Here is a 21,003-nt window from a genome sequence, read left to right as displayed (position 1 = left end):
TGTAGGTGCTCCATGTACATTTAGCTGGACTCCACATAAATGTTTTCAAAGTACAAGCTGAATAGGGAATGACATCCTTTCTTTCAAGTTTTTTGTTGTTTTGAAACCCTCCTGTTGATTTTTTAGGAGATATGTGTGTGTATATATATATATATATATATATATATATATATATATATATATATATATATATATATTATATATATATATGTAAAATTCATAAAAACTCCAGAGGAGGTTTTGCAACACTTCTGCCACGTAGGGGTTCTGCTCTGTAGATAGTGAGGAACACAGCTTGAAATCATTTCATTGCTTCTTAAAAGAAAGACAAACCCCTCTTTTGCAGAGCAAAACACGGAAATATTTCTGCCTGCCTTGTCTATAAATACTCATGGCAGAATTTTGAACATCTTCTAAAATAAAAAAAGCAAGCCTATTACAACCTCAAGTCAACTGAATTTGAGTATATTGCCCAAAATCAAGGCTTCTGTGAGAAGAGGTGTATGCAAAACACAGCCATTTTTTCAGCTTGTGTCTAGCCTGGTGGCTGTGAGTGTTCCTGGTGGTGCTCTGCAGGCCTGCAGAGACCTGAGCAGCCTGTGGCTTTGCAGTGTGGAGAAGACTTTTGATTGACTTTACTTTTGTTTGGTTGCTATTTCCCACCCCACAGCCTCTTGTAAAAACAGTTTCTGCTGCTTTCGACACAATGCGCAGCATAATTGGAAAGTCTGAATCAGACGCGTGTTGCCTTTGCAGCCTCGGGAGGACTCTGGCTTCAGACAGCTCTGCAGGACACTCGTTTTTGCCAGCATTGGGAATATGTGTCCCAAAGCAATTCCCTTGCTGAAAAGCTCAGCAATCCTCCACCCTTCCAAGGGGGAGACAATGTGCTTGTTTTGTAACACTGGCACGAACAGGGTGGGAGCTTTTTGTTTCAGAGTCCTTGAGCTGGTGACCTGAAGGCACAGATCACCCCTTCAACTTTCAGAGATGCTGGAAGAGGCAGTTTCACATCCTTGATGCTCCTGAGATTCTGTTTGCTTCTTTGAGTGCTTAAATTTCTGGGAGCAGAGTGAGGAATGTCTAGCCCTACACATCTGGTGGCTGTTCCACAAGCAGGCTGTTGACCCACAGCAGCACTGGAAAGGTTCATACTGGAAGTCAGGAGCCCTCTCTTGCAGCTGGGCTGCTGAGCTTTCTGTGCTGGCTGAGACAGGTTCAAAGCAACTAACTGCTGTCCAGCCAGGGACCAAGGTGTGAGGGCTGTCTGCTCTTGCCACAAGACCTTTTTGCCAGACCGCCTCCCTCTGAAAGCTTGAAAGGAGGTGGTGGGAAAGCTAAAGGGTCTTGGATGTGCTGTGGTGGAAGGATGGGTTCATAGGCAATGAAAACCAGCTCAGATTGTGCTGGGACTTGCTGTCCATCACACCCAAGCTTTCACATCACCTCTCCCACACTGCCTTTCACCCTCATGCTGACCCAGAGGATGAAGTTAATGAACAGCTGGTTTGCTGTTGTACCTGGCATGCCAGACCAGTCTTCAGCACAGCTCACTCTGTGTCTTCCCTCCTGCTGCATCATCCTCGTGCGGAGGGATGGGGAATGGAGATGCTGCCAGGGCTGGCACTCCCTGCGATGAGTTTGAGTTTTGTCTTTAAAACCTGCAACAGGATGAAGTAATTTCTCCTAGTGACTGGTGAGATGGCAGAGCTGGCTGAGAGCACCCCTTCTGTCTGCTTCCCCTCTGGGCAGCCAGCAGGAAGCCACGTGGACAGACCTGCTTTGATAACTGTGGGAGAATGTATGGTGTGATAATTTCAGAGGCTGCATGATGGGGGCACTGGAGAAGTGGTTCATCTTCAAGTGCTGCTCAGCCCTGACCACGTTTGTGTTTGCTGTTTGGGTAGCAGAGGGCTGGAAGTGTCACTGACCCAGCAGTTATGTGGACCATAACTCTGTGACCACCTGGTTCTGCTCCAGGGGAGCATCACACTGAAACCAGCCCTGCAGCATCAGCTTAACTGTTAGTGAGCTTCTTGCCCTGCACTGGCCCTCAAATTAATTTGGGTCTTTTCTTCTCCACAGGTATCCCATGAGTTTGCCATTAACTTCAATCCCAGGAATCCATTCTGTTCAGGTAAGCATCTACCAGGCCTTTAGGAGTCCTTAGATGCCTTCTGTCCTTCCTCTGCATTTCTTCAGTAACTCCTTCATCCCTGGGTGTTTTCTGGCACTAGATATCCCTAAGGTCCCTTCCAACCTGAATCATTCCATGATTCCATTCCTTGGTTCCATTCCATGATTCTATGATCATGGGGATTTTTCAAGGCATGTTCAGAGGCAGACACGAACAATGAAGCAGAGCACATGCTAAAGGCACACTCAGAGGAAAGCACAGAAAATTTGGGGGTGTGTAGGAAGGCCCAGGGTAAGATGCAACTGGATTCAGAGTGTGTAAAATCCGCCTTCGCTCTGCTGTCTGGTGTGTCCTACCAGCCGTCTGCTCTCCCAGCAAGGCTGCAAGGAACACAAGGCCTGCTTAGCAGATGGGGAATTCAGACTGAACGCTCCATTTAGCAGCTGATAGCTGCTCACAGTGATGGCTGAAGGACTGCTCAAACCCTAAGTGGCAAGGGCTACCCTGGACCCTCTATCTGTTTCTTTGTTATCTTCAGAGACCAGGAATTGCTTTTCTTTTTGCTCCTCCTCCTTGGTTGATTCTGAGATTTTTTCACAATCCCACTGAATGCTTTCATTGGCTGTGGGTACTACGAGGGCTTCCCTACCACAGAAGGTCTGAGGACCCACTGCAAAATGACTGAAGAGCAAAGCTTGGATATTCAGAAATTTGGGATGAGTCGGGCAAGAAGTGGGGGGAATAGATCTGACTTCAGCTCCATGACAGCATGAGCTAATGATTCCTCCCTGGGCTTGCTGTGGTCCCGAGTTGTGGCACTCTGTAATGCCTGTTTCTCTGCTTTCCCTGAAGGTGTGGAGGGCATTGTCCAAGCATACTCTGCCTGCCTGCCCCACATCCGCTTCTACGGACCCACCAACTTCTCCCCCATCATCAACCACGTGGCCCGTTTTGCAGCTCAAGCCACCCAACAGGAAACTGCATCGGTAAGTCCGTAAGATCCCGTGATCTGATGGCAATCCTGATGGCTTTGGGCCAGGGAAAGCCTCAGCTGGGTTTCATGTCTTTCACTTCTCTGTGGGTCCAGCCTTGCCAGTGGTGACCAAGGTGTCCTCTTAGGGGTGTGAAGAGCATCTGAAGTCTGCAAGACAGAGCTCCCTTGGCTCCCTGTGGCAGCAGGCTGCCCGTGGAGGATGGCAGATCTGGCCTCTGGCTTTTGCTGGCCAAAACAGCTCAGCCTGGGCATCAGCAGTTGCGTGGCAGGAGATGTTGGGGTAGAAGCTTTGCTCATTCCTGCCTGGAGCAAAGCAGGATTGTACTTAAAACCTGTTCCCCACGAGGACCTTTTCCAGCCTTGCTGTGAGTGCTGTTGCTTTTCCCAGCTCCAGGCATAAGGAAATACTGAATTTGGTTTAATTCAGCACAGATCCAGGTCGCTCCTCATTTTTTTGTTTTCTGTGTCGCTGTCAGTGGGGGAGGGAGAGCCCACGGGCTCAGCACTGAGCAGAGGCGCTAATCGTATGCAAATTGCACCCCTCTGCTGGCACTAATAGTTTAATCAAGGGAGATTTTAAATAATGGGCACTAATAGTGCCGTCAGAGGCAAGCCTGGCTTGGCTGGGGTGTTTTTTTGGCAGCACAAAGCGTTATTGATGAGGGATCTTACTCCCCCGGGGTCTTCTCCTCTTCCATCCCATCTTCAGCTCGTGCATCTGTGCTGACGGCTCCAGGGGCTGCCTGAACCTGCCCTCCTCTTCCTCCGGCTCTCGCTTGCTCCCAGCATTTCAAATAAAACCAAAAAACCTCCTAGTTTTTCCATAGCAACATAGATCACAAACACAGCCCTCAGCTCTTAAGGGATGGGAGACTAAAACATCCCAGGGCTGGGGGAGGGACAGAGGGGTGTTACACCATTTGACTCTTGGGGTAAGATTAATAAGCTTTGGGGAATTAAACTCACCTTTCCAACAGGGTCCCTGCATCCAAACAGCCCCTTTTCTTACCTCATGCTGTTCAGTGCTGCCTAATCCCTCCAAATCCTGCTGATATCATTAACAAATGGATTGGGAATCATCCCAGGAGCTCACGTGGATGCAGAGATCAGCCATTTTAACAAGAAAAAGAGGAGAAAGGAGGCAGGTGCTGCTGGTTGGTGTGTGATGGACCCCCTAGTCTGCTCCCTGTGCACCAGCAGCTCCGATTGTGGCTTGGCAGAGGTGCCACCCTGGCTGAGTACTGCAGCTGGAGCCTGGAGGTGCCACCAGCACCCCTGTCCTGCTGTCATTTACTGACTCCACCAAAACTGTCACTGCTCCTTGGGGAATCTCCCACTGATGCTCTCCAGCAGTGCCTCCTGGTCCCTTGCTTCATCACCCCTACACAGCCCCTGGGCTTTGAGGCTGATCCCCAGCATCAACTCTTACTTCTTTTGACCTCTGAAATATGTTGTGATGAACATTTGACAAGCTCTGCCCCCCCACCCCTTTTCCTGCATACTTTCCAGCATTTTTCTCAGATCCTATTATGGATTTCACAGGAAAAAAAGAGAACAAAAGGAAATAACCCTTTCCATGTTTCCAGTAGAGAGGCTAGGCAGGGAAAGGGAGAATCACCTGAAAGTCATTATTAGCTGCTCCCCTCAAGGTTTTGTACTCTTCCTCCCATGCTGGTTCCCAGATGGGGTGAGGTCCAAGTCCTGCTTCCAGTCATGACCAGTGCAGGTCCTCTCCTGAAGTTTAGTCTTGTCCTCCAGACCCAGATGTTGCAGTCCTGCTCCGCAGACTTATGTTTCACCATGTTTTGCTCTCAAAAGTTCATATTTAGATAAAAACTAGACCCTGGACTATGCTGTGCAGGCAGGGTTAATGCATCAGAAGGGGCTGGAGTGGGGAAGGGTCTGGCTTGGGAAAATCTCCTCACCCGTGTCCTCAGGTTGTGTTTAAGCTCTACCCAGCCTTGTTAGTACTTGGAGTTTAGCACTGCAGATCATCAAGAGCGGATGAGGCTCAGGGAAGGTTTCAGGGGATGAGGGCTGGAGGAAGACCAGAAAAACAGGCTTGGGGCAGCATTCCTTCCTTTGCTTTTCCAGGGTGCTGCACTAGCGGTTTTCAGAGGAAATGGAAAGAATGAGGAGAGGAACAAAGGGTTTTAATGCTCTTAAGTGCTTGTTTTCGTCATTTCTCCAACACACACAAGCTCTGTAATGTGCCAAAATTGAGCTATTACTTTCCCTGGAGATAGAGAAGATGGGATTTTGGGGGGGTCCACATGCTCCAAGTTTGCAGAGCTGGGTCCAGCAGGACCATCTGTCCATCTCTTTGTCCATCCTACCCCAGCTCTGCAGGACTGGCCTGTCCCAAGGGAAGGGGAGCAGTTTCTAATGCTGCTGCTCTGTCATCCCCCAGCTTGCTGATATCCTCTGCATCCCCCTCAGTGCATCCCACAGCCGTGGCTTTGCACAGGAGATGGACAAGCCCTGAGCACGGGATGGCCCCACAGCCTGGCAGTGCAATACAGGAGCAGGGAGATGTTGATGGGAGCACCCCAAAAAACACCCCACTGTGTGCAGGCAGAGGGAGATTTCATTTCCCAGCTGGGCTTATGTCCCAACCCTGAATTCCTCCTGGCCCTGACAGAGTTCCTGTACAGTTTAGAAGTTGATTTTTTTTGCTTCATTAAGTACAGCAAATCAGTAATTCAGAAAAATATTTTGGAGTGAGAGCTGGTTTATTGTTTGTTCAAGATCTTTCAAAAACCGGGGGGAATAGGAACACCTGAATTTCTGGATTCTGCTAAAGGGCATGATGCCAGCTGACCTGGGAAATGGTGAAGCTCAATCCCCAGGGGACCTGCCACCCCTCGACATGTGAAGCACCCCGGCCACTCAGAGCTGCGGTGTGAGGGTGTACTGGCATCCCACCGGGTGTGACCCTGTGCCCTCCCCTCCACAGCAATACTTCATCCTCCTCATCATCACGGACGGGGTGATCAGCGACATGGACGAGACCAGACACGCCGTGGTGCAGGCGTCCAAGCTGCCCATGTCCATCATCATCGTGGGCGTGGGCAACGCTGACTTTGCTGCCATGGAGTTCCTGGACGGGGACAGCCGGGTGCTGCACTCGAACACCGGCGAGGAGGCCGTGCGCGACATCGTCCAGTTCGTGCCCTTCCGCAACTTCCGCAACGTGAGTCAGGGCGGGGGGAGGTGATCCCAGGGGAGATGGGCTCTCAGACCTGGAAATCACCCTGGAAGTGGAACAGCCACGGCAGAGGCAGAGGCAAGAGGTACCTGCCTGTCTGGCTCTGTCTTAGCCTCAGGGATGCTCTGCGTGGATCACATAAATCAGCACTGCAGGCAGGGCAGGGAGGGGTGACTGCTCTGCTGCTCTGTAGTGGGTTCCACCTGAGCATGCCATGTTTCTCCAGCCCCTGTCATGGTCAGACAGGTGGGAGCGAAAGCCAGTGACTCAGAGCAGGACCTGGGTTCCTGCAGCAGGGTGTGGCAGCACTGGGCTCGTGCCCTTTGCCACAGCCCTGTGCTGGTTTTGGTGACTCCCACTCCGGCCTCATCCAGCACCCCTGATGTGCCACACCAAGGGCTTCATGCTGAATTGTCCTGAGAAGGAGCCCCATGCCCCCTGGTCCCCTGTAGGAAGGGGCAGTGGTGGCACTGGACCCTGCACATCCCCTCTGTGGGATGAGTCCATTGCAATCATCCAGCAGACAGCTCTGGGACAGAGGCTGTTGCTGGCACGGGATTGATTGCCAAGGATGGAGCTTGTGCTCATCTTCCCCTTTTTTGTAACTAATCAATGTCTTTCTATTTCACCTCCTGCCACCCACACCTGTTTTTTCTGACCTACCCAGGATGTTTTATTCCTCTGTACCAGTGAATTCTCTCCTGCAGGGTAGTATAGAATATAACAATCCCTGGTGTATAAAATGCTGACTATCAGTAGGCTCTAGCAGGTATTGAGTGAAATGCCAAGATGTGAAGCTGGGGCCAGCCCAGCCACGTTTGCTCAGTCAGTCCCCTGTGGCTGTCCTAACACTTGTGTTGGTTCCCTTTGGCTCACAGGTCCCCAAGGAGACCCTGGCCAAAGCTGTGCTGGCAGAGCTGCCCCAGCAAGTCGTGCAGTACTTCAAGCACCAAAACCTGCCACCCATCAACTCGGAGCCCGCGTAGAGCTGTGCCAGGCTGCACCCTCTGCATGCTGCCGAAGCCTGTTGGTCCTGCCAAAAGCACGTTCCACATGCTTTTAAGAGAAGAGTACCCTCCCTGAAACACTTTGTACTTCTTAATTTAATTGCTAAGTTCTTAAGACGCATCCCAGCACAGTGTCTGGATTCATTTTGTACAGTCTTGGCCCAAGGTAACACTAGGCAGCCAGGCCATGCCTTGGTCCTGCTCTGTTGAGTCACTTTTCAGTATTGAATGTACTTTGTATAATTTCAGTGGTACAGAATACAATTTTTATGATCAAAACTTGCTTTTTCCAAGCAATGAAATGCTTAATATATTATCATTCAATGAACTGGTTGTTGTATAGTTCACGTATTTGTGTTGTACCTGTACTCCTGTCAGGTTTTGTGTTCATTTTTATACTGTGTACATGTTATATTTGTTATACTCAGGTTAATAAAGAAACTTGGACATTTAAAACAAGAGTCTCCTAGCTGTCTGTACCCAGCACGTTATACTCAGGTTAATAAAGAAACTTGGACATTTAAAACAAGAGTCTCCTAGCTGGGAAGGTCTGGGAGTGGCTTAGACTGTCAGCAGTGCTGGGTGTTTGGAGTCACCCTGACAGGGCCTGTCCTGGTCCCTCAGTTGCTCTGCTGGCTGTGCCCAGGATCAGCCCCACTGTCAATGGCAGCATCCCAGAGGGAGATTTAGTGAAGGTGGATATCCTGGGGAGGGCAGCAGGCCCTTAATGCCTGCCTGAGCTGAGTCTGTGTGCTTGGGAAAACCCTGGTGACCCCACAACAAACCATCAAAGGGAGTTTCATGGTTCACTGCTGCTTCAACTCTAGAAAATTTTCCAAGTCTGAGCAACAAAAGCTCCCTGCTGCCTGGGAGAAGATGGGCTGGGTATTGAAATCCTGCTCTCCAGCAGCTCCTTGGAGCTGCTCATCAGCAATGTGCTAATTGCTGCTTTATGCTGCTCCTAACTAGATTAAGGTCTTTTGAAGCTGAGTATGCTGTTGAATATCTGGCAGGGATCACCAGCCCTGCTCCAAACTCAAGCAGACTTGACTTGAGTCTCCTCCCCATTAATGGAAGCTTTAGAGGTGGGAGGTTGCTGTCCCTATAAAAAGCCTGCAGCCCTTTCTGCACAGGCTGTGCCACTGCTTGTGCTCTCTGCCAGCAACCTTGTGGCTGTCACTGCTGCCACCAGCACACAGACGGCCCCGGGCTGTCCCACAGTGATTCGGCTCCAAGCACAGCCCTGGGTGAGACCCCATCCCTCGGGAGAGGTGGGACTGCTCCGACCTGGAAGGGAAAATAAGCAACCAACACCACCCTTTTCCAAAGGGAGAAGCAGCCTTTGAAGGGTGGCTTGTTTAAAAATAATGCTGTATCCAGCTCAGCTTCCAGATCGAAGTCTGCGGCTTTGGGAATTTTTATTTATTTCCATAAGAGAACCTCACACGCAGCTGCAGGAGCTCATAAACTCTTCTGCTAGTAGAGTGTTTGTGGGGGTTTGTCGGGTTTTTTTAACACCTCGCTGAAACTTTTAACAACTAGCACAGACAAGGAGCAGTTTATTGAGCTGTCCCTGGGGAGGGGATGAAGCACACACTATGCAGTCATGGTTTTTTTCTTAAAAATAACAAAAAAATAGATCTAAATCCACCAGTGAATGAGAGCTGCTGGAGCCAGCCACAGCCAGCTTGTCTCCAGTTTGGCAGCCCAGGGCAAGGTTACTGCCACAGCTGCCCTTTTCAGGTCTGATTTATCCTCCATCCCATGCACTCTGCACTTCCCTGCACGTCTCCAGCACTGGAGCATTTTAATGTCAGATGGCTTCTGATGTTCAAAGGTAAATGGGACCAACAGATGGAGTGAGGAGCTGGGGCAGCTCTGCAGTTTGTTTACACGAGCCAGGCCCTGAGAACAGCAGAGCTGACTCAAAGGTATTCCCCAAGTGTCCTATTCCATTCTTCTAGGAACAGGAGAAAGGCAGAGGGCCCTCACATCTGCTTTTCCTGGATTATGTCTCCTCCTGGCCTTGCACAGCCCCATATACGCACCATAATATACACACCAAAATACACACACCATCTCACCTGCAGCCCACCACTGCATTTGCCACAACTGGCTTGAAACTCCCACTATCAATTTCTGGCTAAATCAGGCATTTTGACTGCAGCTGTGCAAGATACCACTCAGGAAAATGGCCCCAGCATGCTGACAGCTGGGCAAGGCTGCTCTGACTCTACAGTCACATAATTGATCTAGTTTAATGCCAGGGAAGAACACCAGCAGCTCTCATACCAACTCCTTGAGGCTCTTGCCCATACAACTTCAATAAAAAAACATACTTTTTTTTTTTTTTTTGTGCACCATTTCCATTTCATTCCATAGCTCAGTAAGATGAAAGTCACCAAAAGCAAAGCATTAGGGAGGCTGCACAAAATCTGCTTATTTTCCACCTGAAAGTGCCATAATTACAGTAGCTAGAGAAGAGGCAGGAGCAACTCTGGAGCAAACACAGGAGGTGCCAGGCAGCCCAGAACAGGGGAGGAATTGCAGTGTGTTTGTAAAGATCTGTCTGTGGAACAGAGCTGTGCAAACAGAAAGGGTATTTGGCTAAGGATAGCTTCATTGTGAGCACAACTCTCCCCATTTCCTTTGGAAAATTCAGCACTCAGGTTAAGGCATGAATCCACCACAGGCTTTTTCTCTGCTTTTAGCCCAGCTGCTGCCTCACAAGTCCCTGAGTGCCACCTCCAGGTACGTGCCCCTTGGAACACACTGACCAGCTGCTGTCTCAGCACTTAGAGCAGGACTGCACAAAGGCACTTCCACCCCTGAGCAGCTGAGCTGAGCTGTTCCAACCCTCCAAACTCCCACCAGCACACTGAGACTAAGAGCATGGGCCTTCAGCCCTACTTCTGGAACTCTCAACTTCCATACAAAGGAGTTTGGCTGAACAGGGGACTCCCACCCACTCTGGATTCATGCCCTTCAGGACACTGCTGCTGAAAAGCTGCATGATTTGCCAAGCCCCAGTGCTGGAGCAGCCTTTGAGCAGAAAAGCCAGATGCAGTTCCTGTGAACTCACTCAGACCAAGTTTTCCATCACCACCTCTGCTTTTGTGGGAAACTGAGCTACACATCTCCTGGATGGTGGTTTGAGGGAATGGCTGGTGAGTAGAGCAGAAATTGATTAATGGAATGAGAACAATTATGAATGGCACAGGCAGAGATAAAAAAATGCATTCAGAATGTCTTTAATCATGTAACACTAAAACTTCTTTACAGTGTCATGGCAATCTACACTTCACCATCTGCTCAAATTTGGTTCTGCCCCCATTTTTCAAATACAGAATAAAAATGACATTTTAAAACAGAACACATGGCTGCTTCTACAAGACTTCACTGCTTCAAGTGATTATTTTTTGCCTGTTAGTCTTGTATAAACTTCTTAAATCAACATAATTCTTTCCATAAGAATTGTAAAAGATAAAGCTCTCTCCTCCATAACCCTCAGACCTTTGTGACATGGTTAGGTGTGCCTTCTGCTTTACGATGGCAGCTTTTCTTCCAGGCTCAGTATGCACCCCAGAAATGGAAAGTTGAGGCGGGGGGGGCGGGGAAATAATGAGTTACTTTAGGAGTATCTGAGTGTAATAAAGTTGAGAGGTTAGCTAGAAAGATTATATTTGGGGCAGAAGGATGCAACAAGCATCCACCAGGGCTTTGGAAGATATTCTGCACTACATTACACACGGAGGGATTTTGTTATGGACCATCAAAGAAACTGTTGCCACGAAAGACAGAAGAGACAATCTTCCCGGTGGAATTGATGGTGCCTTCGCTGTCCGAGCTGGACTCGGAGTCGCTGCTCCCCGAGTAGGCGCCCAGGCCAGGCAGGATCCCAATGCACACGGCTGCTGAGGGACAGTGCACTGCGGAGCCTCCCACCGAGCTGCTCCCCAAGGGAACACAGGAGGCCTTTTCTGGAAAAGGGAAACCTCAGTCAAAAACGAGAGTGCTTTTCAATCAGCCCAGGAACCGGCACGTGTCACTCACCTGCTTTTCACACATAAGCAGGGGATGATTTCAGGATTTAATTAAAGCATAAGGCTGCTGTAATAAAAGCATTCTGACAGGAAGGACTTGCTACCTCAGGGGATTTTCTTCTTCTCATCACTAGTTTAAGCCCAGCTCTATGCTGGCATTACAGGTTTTTTTATTCTAAAGTTGTCAGTTTGATGCTTGTCAAGTATCAAATCCACTAAATAAGAATAAATGACTCTGCTTTGAGTAATTGAGTATTTTTTTGCAATGTAACAGCATAGTTGAGAAAAAGTTTTATTCTATCATTCTGCTAGTCAACATCTCCCATCTTCCATGGCTAATTAATTATTTCTGCTGTTCTGAAAGTTTACTGAACAGAAGGAGATTCAGGAAACGCCTTGGGTTGTCGTTACACAACTGCAGCTCACCCGATTTGTGTCAGAGTATCTTGTCAGCAAGTCAATTGCAGCCCTGACAGCTAAAGCTGAAACACAACTTAATTCTTCTTCTAGTTCCCCACAATTTTCTGAAACAAATTGATTTCAGGATGGACTGAATCACTTCAGAGCATAAATCTGAAGTGGTTGTACACAAATACATGCAATGCTGCTGTGAAGAGGAAGGGGATCATCTGCTCTCCATGACTCCTGCCCACAGAACAAGTATTAGGCTTGATATGCACCTAAGGACAATTCCATTAGTTATCAGGTGAAACTCTTTCACATTAATAAACCCTCAAAGAAGGTGGACAGTCTCTATATGTGGAGACTTACGACAAACATCTGTCAGGGCTGGTTTGGGCAGGGGACATCCTGATAACCTGCAGAGGTTCCCTGAACCTATTTTCCATGAAGACTGTCAGCACCCACACTTACCATTTCTACTGCTTTAAAAGAGAACGTGCCAACCAAAGTCCATGCTGTCTTGCCCAGTGAAGGAACAGAAAAGCAAAGCCTCTATGAGATTTAACCCCAACGCAGCTGCTGCTCAGTGACAGACAGAGTTTCCCACACTAGAAGTTGGAACATACCTGGATTCTTTTCCTCGTGGTCAGTGTCTAGTTTCAGCCTCTTGACACTGTTACCACCATCTGAACTGTGGAAAAAATAACAGAGCATCTTGTTCATAGGCAAACACTTAATCACTGTGAAGTCATTGTTACATCTTTGCCTCAAATACTACAGCAGGGTTCCCAGATGACCATCACCACTTCCAACTGCCATTAACTGAGGCTCCCTGGGGAACATGCAGGATCCAAGGAAGCACCAACACCTACACTACAAGTATCACTTGTTAACCTGGGAAAGGAACACACCTCTTAGAGTTCAAGTCAAACCCCTTCCACAGCAACCTGGAGCTGCCTGTCCAGCAGGATGTGCCCCACAGGAGACTGGGAATAACCACCTGAGCTTCAGACACCCACATGGCCACAGCCCTGCACATGTGGGTGATTGCCACACTTGCTGGTGCCAGCATCCATGGCTTTTCCCTTGCAGGGCTTCTTTCCCCTCCTTCAAGCACCTGGAGCCTGTTCTAAAACATCTAGAAATCTTGCACTCAGTAAGCTCAGACAGTCTTACAGCAATGGACAGAGATGCAGTGTCCACAAAGGTCCTTTCTGGGTCCAAAGTGCCACTGGGAGAAAGGAGCATGACTTGGACTCCTGACTCTTCAGAACTCCCATATCTCTCCCCTGTCACTGCTGAGATTTCCCCCCCACTCCTGCATGCTCCCAGTGCTAAGGCATCCACATAAACAAATGCTTCCCAGATTCAGCAGGGATGAACTGATGAAGCATGAGCATTAGCATGCATTAACTCTTTTCTGTCCCTATCAGAACATGCAGTACAGATGAAAGGTTATTCTGTGCAGAGAGCTTTTAATAGTAATACATCCTTTACAGGAAATTACAAAGCTCAGGGAGCAGATGTTGAGCACACACTACACTTGCTTTGGGCCACTTAGCAATAAAAGATAAGATGGCAAAAATAGAAGACTGCAAAGCAAGTCTGCAATGGCACTGACATGTCAGTTAAGATGCTCTCTTTAAACAGATGCCATCTGCAGACTCTAGAAGTACCATTAAGCACATGCCAGCTCCTTTTCTGCACCCTACTGGCTTAAGTACTATTAGTTACAAGACAAAAACAACATTATTGGCTGCTTGTCATCAGCTCAGGGTTTTTCTTTTCTCTCTTCCCAAAACCCAAACTACCACACAACCCCACAGACATTAGGTGGTGGAAGTGCTTACTTCAGTTTTCAGACATGCAATTAACTGCTGTACTGGGAGCTAAACATCACCCTACAAGATAAGCTTCTAAAATAATCTCGCATTCCCTGAGATGATTGGAACACACTGCATTTTGAGATGTCAGTAACCATCTTAACTATTAGATGATTCATCTGTGGGAAATAAGTCTGGTCCCACATGCCTGGTTTCTCCACAACCTGTAGTACACCAGCAGCTGTGTTTGCAGGCCAGGATCAAAGCAGCAAGCACACCACAAACCCAGCTGGGATGGAAAGGGTCTTGATGTGTCAGTGTAAACCCCTGAGGAACACAGGAAGTTTCTCTGATATCCTTAGAAGCAAACTGGCACACAAAGCTTCTCTCTTGTAACCTTGTCTCCCCCATGCTGTCCCCAGCAGCAATTAAAACAATCCATTTTAAACTCAGGTAGAATTAGCTGATAAATTAGGCAACCTGAATGAAATTACATTAGTGAGGTGACACTGGTATCTACAAACAGAGATGTAAAACAGATTCCCTCAAACCCCAAGCAGGATTGCCCAAGCCTGGCACTCTAAAATGAAGATCCTGCCCACTTGCTTTACACACACTTATCTATTTGATTTGCTTCATGTTTTTCCCCACAGTTTGTGAGAGCCTATAGAAACAAGACTGGTCTTTTCTTATACCTTCCCCCTTTTTTCTTTAGGGCTAAGGTTTACACCTCACTCTCTGGAGGCAGTTTTGGCCTGTCTCCCTTTACACTGCTAACTGGGTTCCGTTCCTCATGAATTTATAGAAGTGTGAAACTAACCTTCTGTGTTTCACAGCTCCTGCCAACAGCTTTGCCTGAGAAAATTTGTTCTTGTTTTCCACTGACTTCATGGGCAATTTCTTCTCAGTTTCCTTCTTTGGGTCCATACTGACTCCCACTTTAGTGAGAGTGCTGTGAATTAAGGGTTAAGGATCAGCTGGGAAGGAATGGGGAGAACAGACATTTCCTCCCTGATATATTTAGCCAGCTCTGCTGACAGCAGTGACCGAAGTTCATTCACATATTCTATCAAAATAAACTTACTTGTGATGACATTGAGCTGGTAGCCTCAGCCAGAAGAGAAGATATTTTGCCCTCTGGGGTTGGAGCTCTCTCTGGTAGCAGGACCAGCTCTCCCTGTGAGGATGTCCAGGCACAAACCACCCAGCACCCATTAATATATCCACCATCCTGCCTTTTCCTAAAGGCCTTAGAAAAGCAAAAAGGTCAGGCTGGACCAAAACAAACCAAAAAGACAATGCAGTACTTCCCCTTCTATGGGGATCAACACACTGGTAATTCAAATTTGCTGCTCCACACTCTAATCCTTACCAGAAAAGCTAAATAGCAATATATGCACTCACTTCCACTCCTCAAACCCTCTTTTTGCTGAGCCCAGCAGATTTCAGCCTAGCAAGACAGAACAGTTCCATTTTTTGGGTTTGGTCTTTAGCACTCCACCTTTCCATCTCATCCCTCTGTAAGGACCACAAGGATTCTACTGCTGGTCTGAGCACCAGTCCCAAGAGGAAGGAGACATTGATTAAGGGGAGCTGTGGTCCAAGATTCACCCAAAAAAGACTAACTGCTCAGAAAAGCTAAGTAGATTAAAACAGTGTTAGAAAGGTGGAATGCAGCTGAAACCTCTAATGAGGTGGGGAAGCTAAAGCAGGTTCTCAGATGGGGTAAGAAGGAGCTGGGTCTGTTTATTAGGGCACACTCTGAACACATCTCCTTGTGTGATGAAGGGAAATCTGTCAAAGACCCTGTTTGTAGACAAGGTGCCAGGAAAGTGACACAAAATTCTGCAAAAATTTTAACTGCACAGGCAAAGGCAAATTAACTTAGTTTAAAAGCATGTTTATAAACTCAAATCTAGTGTTCTAATAGTTTGTCCTCTGACTACAGTTCCACAAGCTGGAGTTTCACAGGTGCCCCAGTCACTGCAGACATGTTTTGTATAGTGAATTTCACACTGATGGCACATATATTTGAAGCCATAGCTTTTTTCTCTCACTGAACATCTGAAAATCAAAAACTTACAGACTTTGCTTTGAAGTGACATTCAGTCTCCAATCACTTTACAGACAGGAATGTTCAGATGCCATTTATTATTTGATTTTCCTAAGGAAACAGCAGTAACCCAGACTGTTCCTTACTTCAACCAAAAGTCCTCTCAGCCCAAACCACTGCTCAATTTCATCTATTTTTGAGATGGCACAGGAGTGCCATCCTGTGGCTGTCTGAAGTCATCTCAGAGCTCCTCGTGCTGAACATGATTTGATGCTGCCACACAATTCCTCCACACACTGCAGTGTTCAACTGCCACATTTAGGTCCATTACCTTGTTATATTCTAAGCCTGACTGAGGAACTCAAAGGCTTTTCTTTTAAAAGACATCAAATTACAGGCTTTTAGCTTCCATCCAGGATGGCATTCTCCTAAAACTCCTCAACTAAAAAGGCACAGCACATTTTTAGTAGGTATTTTATACATCCTGCTGTCATTAGCAAATGTAATGCTATAGCCAGCCAAGAAGTGTTCCCTCTCAGGAAGACAACATTAGAAACAAACCTCTCAATCTTAAATATCAACTGCACTAAACAAGCTGTCCTTCAGTAAAGCCAGCTTCTTGGAGGGGGGACTGTTCCTACATTTAGATAGCAGTAAAGACAAGCTGATCTTGCTCTCAAATACTTCTTGGAAATGGCTTAAAAATATTTGTAAATCTTTATCTGAACAGGGGGGTCTGGACAGGGTAAGGAACAAACCAACCCAGTTGTTCATGCAGGAGAAAGAAAAATTCCTATTCATCCATGTATATGAATCTCTTATGCTCAAGAGTACATTGAAATATTCCAAGGCACATTTATCCTGAGGATGTATAATTTTGTGATTGTTCAACCTAAAAATTTAAGGGAAAAAAAAATTTTGTACTTGAATATTGACACAGTTTTTACCATGAAATTAATACCTCTGGGCAGCTTAAATTAAATGCTGCAGAAGGAAAAAGAGCAAATAATGAAATCCATTGGGCTGACATTCCTCTTATTAATCTGGAAGAGCACTTAAACAGTACCTATAGATGCAGCACAGGGGTTTTTGTCACTGCAGTGATAAACCACTAGTAACAACCTGCAGAAGCAAAAACCACTTTTGCATTTCAGAACACCACCAAAAATTTCAAACACAAGTCAATTTGCTCTGAGGCTGCTTGAAATATTATAGTTAAATAAAAAGAATTTAAAAAGGAAATTAAATGGGCAACACTTCTGATTTTCTCACAAGATGAGGTGACTATAAAACATTCTCCCTTCCTCCACTCCACCAGCATTAAGTTTAATTTTTACAGTAAGACTTCAGATTCAGAGCCACTAATACCCCTGAGAGTGCAAAGACTGAGGTGAGATGCTTTGCACATCTTGATGAGGCTGTTCAGGGATCTGTGTGTTATGTGGCTAATTCAAGGCAAATTCAGATTCCCTCAGGGCTGGTATGGTTCACCCCAGATGTATGTGACATAACAAGAGCTGTCAGCTGCTCCCACAGCACAATTTCACACTGCACAACCCTGGATCAGCCAGCCCCACGAGCAACCATCACCAAAACTAAATATATCCATGAACATGCCATGAACAGATCCAGCAAATCAAGAAAATACTCCAAATCCATCAGCTAACTGCAGCCTATTTCTGAAGTTAAAAAAAATGCATCAGGATTGCTTTATCATAAACACACTCCTGAGCTAATTGAGATGTTCTTCACAGGACACATGCTCCAAATTGTAAATCATTGACTAACACAAGGTAAGAACAATCTCTGCAGTACCAGCACTACTCAATTTTATTTGCTGACTGGTTTTGGTCACCTCCTTGTGTCCACAAACTCTTTCATCTATACTAAAGCTTCCCTGAGCACTTGTGTTTTGTTCACCCAGAACTCAAAAGCAATCTATACAAGGAAACCATCAGATTCTGCACAGGTTCAGTAAACCTCAAAAAAGCAACATTTTGCTTAGCACAGAAATTCTCAAATCATTCCAACCTCCCTTGACTGGCACTAATTAGAGAGGAAAAACACCCTATATGATTTTCTAGCATCTCTACAAGAAAATCAGGCAAATTTAACAGCAAAGCCAAACTGTCCTGCTGTTAGTCCTGCCTACAAGTGTGTACTACCCAAAGGAGCCAAGACTCCATGGGCACTGACTTCCCAGAAGAAAGTCAGCACATCTGCACAGATGTATTTAATTTCTCACCCTGAAAGTATCAGCAAAGGAGTAAGTATCTAATACTCCAAGAAGAATAACAGAGAGAGCAATCCACACATTATTTCAAACAGGTATGTTAAAATCAGGCAATATACAGTTTAAAAAAAGAGGGTGTAATTTTCCATAAGACAAAAGCAAAGTATTAGAAATAATACACTGGTTTTTCTTTATGTTCTCTTTCTAAGTTATGGTATTTCATGACCTCAGTAACAGAAAAAAACCAAACCCCAGAAAAGCACAACCAAACCCCAAAACAATGCAGAGGGGAGAAGAAAAGGAAAGTATCAAAGAGGTGGGAGTTGAGGGGGGAATATCAAAGATTGCAGGGGTCTATCAAAGCTACAACGAAACCATTGAACTGTGAAAGTGTATCACTATACACATTCTGCAAAGCAGCTTTATAAAAAGAATATCAACTGACAGAACAAATACAGCCCACTCTCACCCTCCTCTAGGTAACCACCAGCCATTTTAGTGCAAAGGATATTCTGTATTCATTTAGTTCTTTCAGCTCTTCTTCCCTCCGTTGCTTTTCTAGTAGCTCTTGCTGCCGAGAAACCTCATCAAGGAAATGTGTCTCATCTTCATCTAAGCCTCTTACCATATTTTCTGAATAAAGAAAGAAGAAATTTGTTGGTTTCAGACACCAAGGCTAAGTCTGTCTCCTCTGAATGTTTCTTAAACCATCCAGTAACTAAAAAAACCACACTGCTTCTTCCCTCAAAAGAGAAAGAACATTTTCTTAGAGCAAACAATTCTTACCTAATAAGTATTAACACCTGTTCAAAAATCTTTGAAAAAAAGTAGAAGCAAGACAACTCCCAATTTCCAAATAAAACCAAATTCTTTCTAAACATGCTACCCTACTTTAAGGGAAGTACATGCTAGTGCAGCAGGAAGGTCTTTTATCCCCTGTTCTGCAAATGTTCAGTGCCTCTTGAGCAAATTATTTAATTAGAATGACAATAAAGATTATGTTTCAGGAAGACCAAATCTTGCTGTTTGTAGTCATCATCAGAAATCTTAGCCCAAACATCACCTTTAGTCCTCATTAAAGTTTAATTCCGTATTTTAGGCTTTTACAGGTATTAAAAATACACCATATTTTTAATCTTCAACCCACACAGACAAGCCCTAGTCACTTTGAGGGCAAACTAGGAAATCCATTTACACTCATAACTGGCAGCCTTGTGTCTGACAGAAAAGCTCTGGAAATCAATGATTATTTGAGGTCACTTTATAAAAGCCAATCCCTGCTCCTTCCAACTCATGCAGAGCTCATTCATAAATCTTTAAACAGTAACTTGTAGCACTCACTACTATTACTGAGGACCCCATCAGAGAGCAAAAGTAGTGAAACTCAGGACATTTTTTGAAGCAAGTGACATGAATTAATCTCATTTTCTGCCTGACTCATCTGCAAAGGAAGAGGAGCAGCCACTGAGGCCCTTTGAGCTGAGGTTTTATTGAGGTTCCCTCCTAGGCAGGAGGATTCTGCAGCAGGTTTTGTTCTCCAGGTTAGCTGCTATCTGATACTCTGCTGTGGTTGCACTAAAAGCAGAGGTGGGTTTACTTCTCAGGGCTATTTCCCATTCCAGTACTTGGATTACCAAAGCAAAGGTGTTGCAGATCTAATACAACTGGCCAAGAAAAACAATTCATTTAGACAGTTATTAGCAGCCCTTCCTGTTCAGGCTGACAGCAGTCAATTTTTGGGTGGCTCCTTCAGCAAGGATTGCTTAGTCATGTTACCAGAAATGACTGGGATCAAAAGTTTCTGCTGAAGTTTACTGGAAACTCTCTAGGTGGAAAGAACCCTGTAGGTCCAGCTGGAGACTTTGATGCATTAATGCTGCTATCTGTACTTGCCACTTTTCAAAGGGCTTTTCTATAAAACCAGAAATCCAAACATTTCGTTAGAAGAGTCAAACAACTACTTCTAAAGACTCAAAACATGTACATTTACTTCTTCCAAATCATAATCTTAACTCTCAAACCACTTTTAGTCAAATAATTATGACTTGGAAATGTAATAGGTGCTCTAACATGATTCAAGCATGTGTTAAAGCATGAGTTCAAGACTCACAAAACCACAATACTTTTCCACTTCTTTGTGGATTGCTATCAAGTTTGTTGGGGAGTTTTTTTTTGGATTTTTTATTTTATATGCAATATAAGCTCAGTATTCTGAGCTTATATTGCATATAACACTTTACAGGCATGCATCTTCAAAACTGCAAACACCTTTTGAGTTTTTGCATGTGTGCAATGCCTCAATGTCCAGAACATGTTCCTTTAAAAATCCAGGATTTCAATAACACTCTCCTGAAGCCTTTGTTTCCACCTCAGAGAAGGAGACAAGACACACAGATATGTCCTTTACTCAGAAGTCGTGCACAGCTGTTGCACACAACACATGCAGTTTGCTGCTGCTGCTTACTGAATTTAAATTGCTCCTCAAACTCCTGCTGCTTCTTTTCTCTCTGCTCCTGGAGCCTTTCATACAACGACCGTGGGTCATATGCCTCCTCTGGGCATTCTGAAAGGAACAAATCAGCAAGGGACACCGTGTTAGGAACGCTAAACCACCAACAGTTCTCAGATCCTTCATGTTAAAACCATCTCAGTTACAGAATATAAAAAGCCATTACTTTTAATTTCTATTTTCCACAAGAGTGAGAAATTGTCAGATCTTTTTCCTGTAATTACTGAATTGAGCCCATACCTTTTGGGTCCTCAGGTTTCCGCACCTTCTCCCATTCCTCTTGCCTTCTCTTTCGTCGCTCCTCTAGCTCTGCTTCAGACACGAACCTCTTGTTGATCACCAGGTCAGCAGTGCCATCTCCCCCTTCCATTGTGGAATAGTGTCTCCTAAAAACACAATCAGGAGTCTGATTATGCTTTTCATTGAGTGATTATTAAATATTCTGAGAAATAGACCTGCTGCCCTTACAGTAACTTCAGTTCCCTAAAGAGCACTGCATAGTGAGCACTGACTGAGACACAAACCCACTGCATAACTGCCAAGACTAACAAGCATCATCTATTACTCCTTCTTTACTCTTTTTTCATAATTACA

At 45.7% G+C, this 21,003-nt stretch overlaps 2 protein-coding genes across 3 annotated transcripts in view; one reads left to right on the top strand and one right to left on the bottom strand.

Moving 5' to 3' along the window:
- Positions 1-7,807, top strand: part of CPNE2 (copine 2) — a 31,499-nt gene extending 23,692 nt beyond the window's left edge. Inside the window, exons 12-15 of the mRNA XM_041400420.1 lie at positions 2,086-2,137; positions 2,990-3,123; positions 6,088-6,324; positions 7,218-7,807. Coding sequence (XP_041256354.1) covers positions 2,086-2,137; positions 2,990-3,123; positions 6,088-6,324; positions 7,218-7,325 — 531 coding nt within the window. The 3' untranslated portion in view covers positions 7,326-7,807. The remainder of the gene's footprint in view (positions 1-2,085; positions 2,138-2,989; positions 3,124-6,087; positions 6,325-7,217) is intronic.
- Positions 7,808-10,585: 2,778 nt separating this feature from the next.
- Positions 10,586-20,795, bottom strand: PSME3IP1 (proteasome activator subunit 3 interacting protein 1). Of its 2 annotated transcripts, none has more exons than XM_041400418.1 (6): positions 20,650-20,795; positions 20,365-20,463; positions 18,412-18,533; positions 14,435-14,568; positions 12,418-12,482; positions 10,586-11,326 (listed from the first exon to the last, which is right to left on the bottom strand). In XM_041400418.1, exons 1-6 carry the CDS (start codon positions 20,777-20,779, stop codon positions 11,109-11,111), a joined length of 768 nt encoding a protein of 255 aa, XP_041256352.1. In that variant the 5' UTR covers positions 20,780-20,795; the 3' UTR covers positions 10,586-11,108. The 2 variants fall into 2 exon arrangements, with proteins under 2 accessions (XP_041256352.1, XP_041256353.1); XM_041400419.1 differs by lacking the exon at positions 10,586-11,326 and adding an exon at positions 11,366-12,306.
- Between the last annotated feature and the right edge of the window lie 208 nt (positions 20,796-21,003).

Source organism: Onychostruthus taczanowskii, unplaced genomic scaffold (assembly GCF_017590055.1).
Source record: "Onychostruthus taczanowskii isolate IOZ18803 unplaced genomic scaffold, ASM1759005v1 scaffold18, whole genome shotgun sequence".
NCBI classification, from domain to species: domain Eukaryota; kingdom Metazoa; phylum Chordata; class Aves; order Passeriformes; family Passeridae; genus Onychostruthus; species Onychostruthus taczanowskii.
This window is presented reverse-complemented; position numbering and strand designations above follow the sequence as displayed.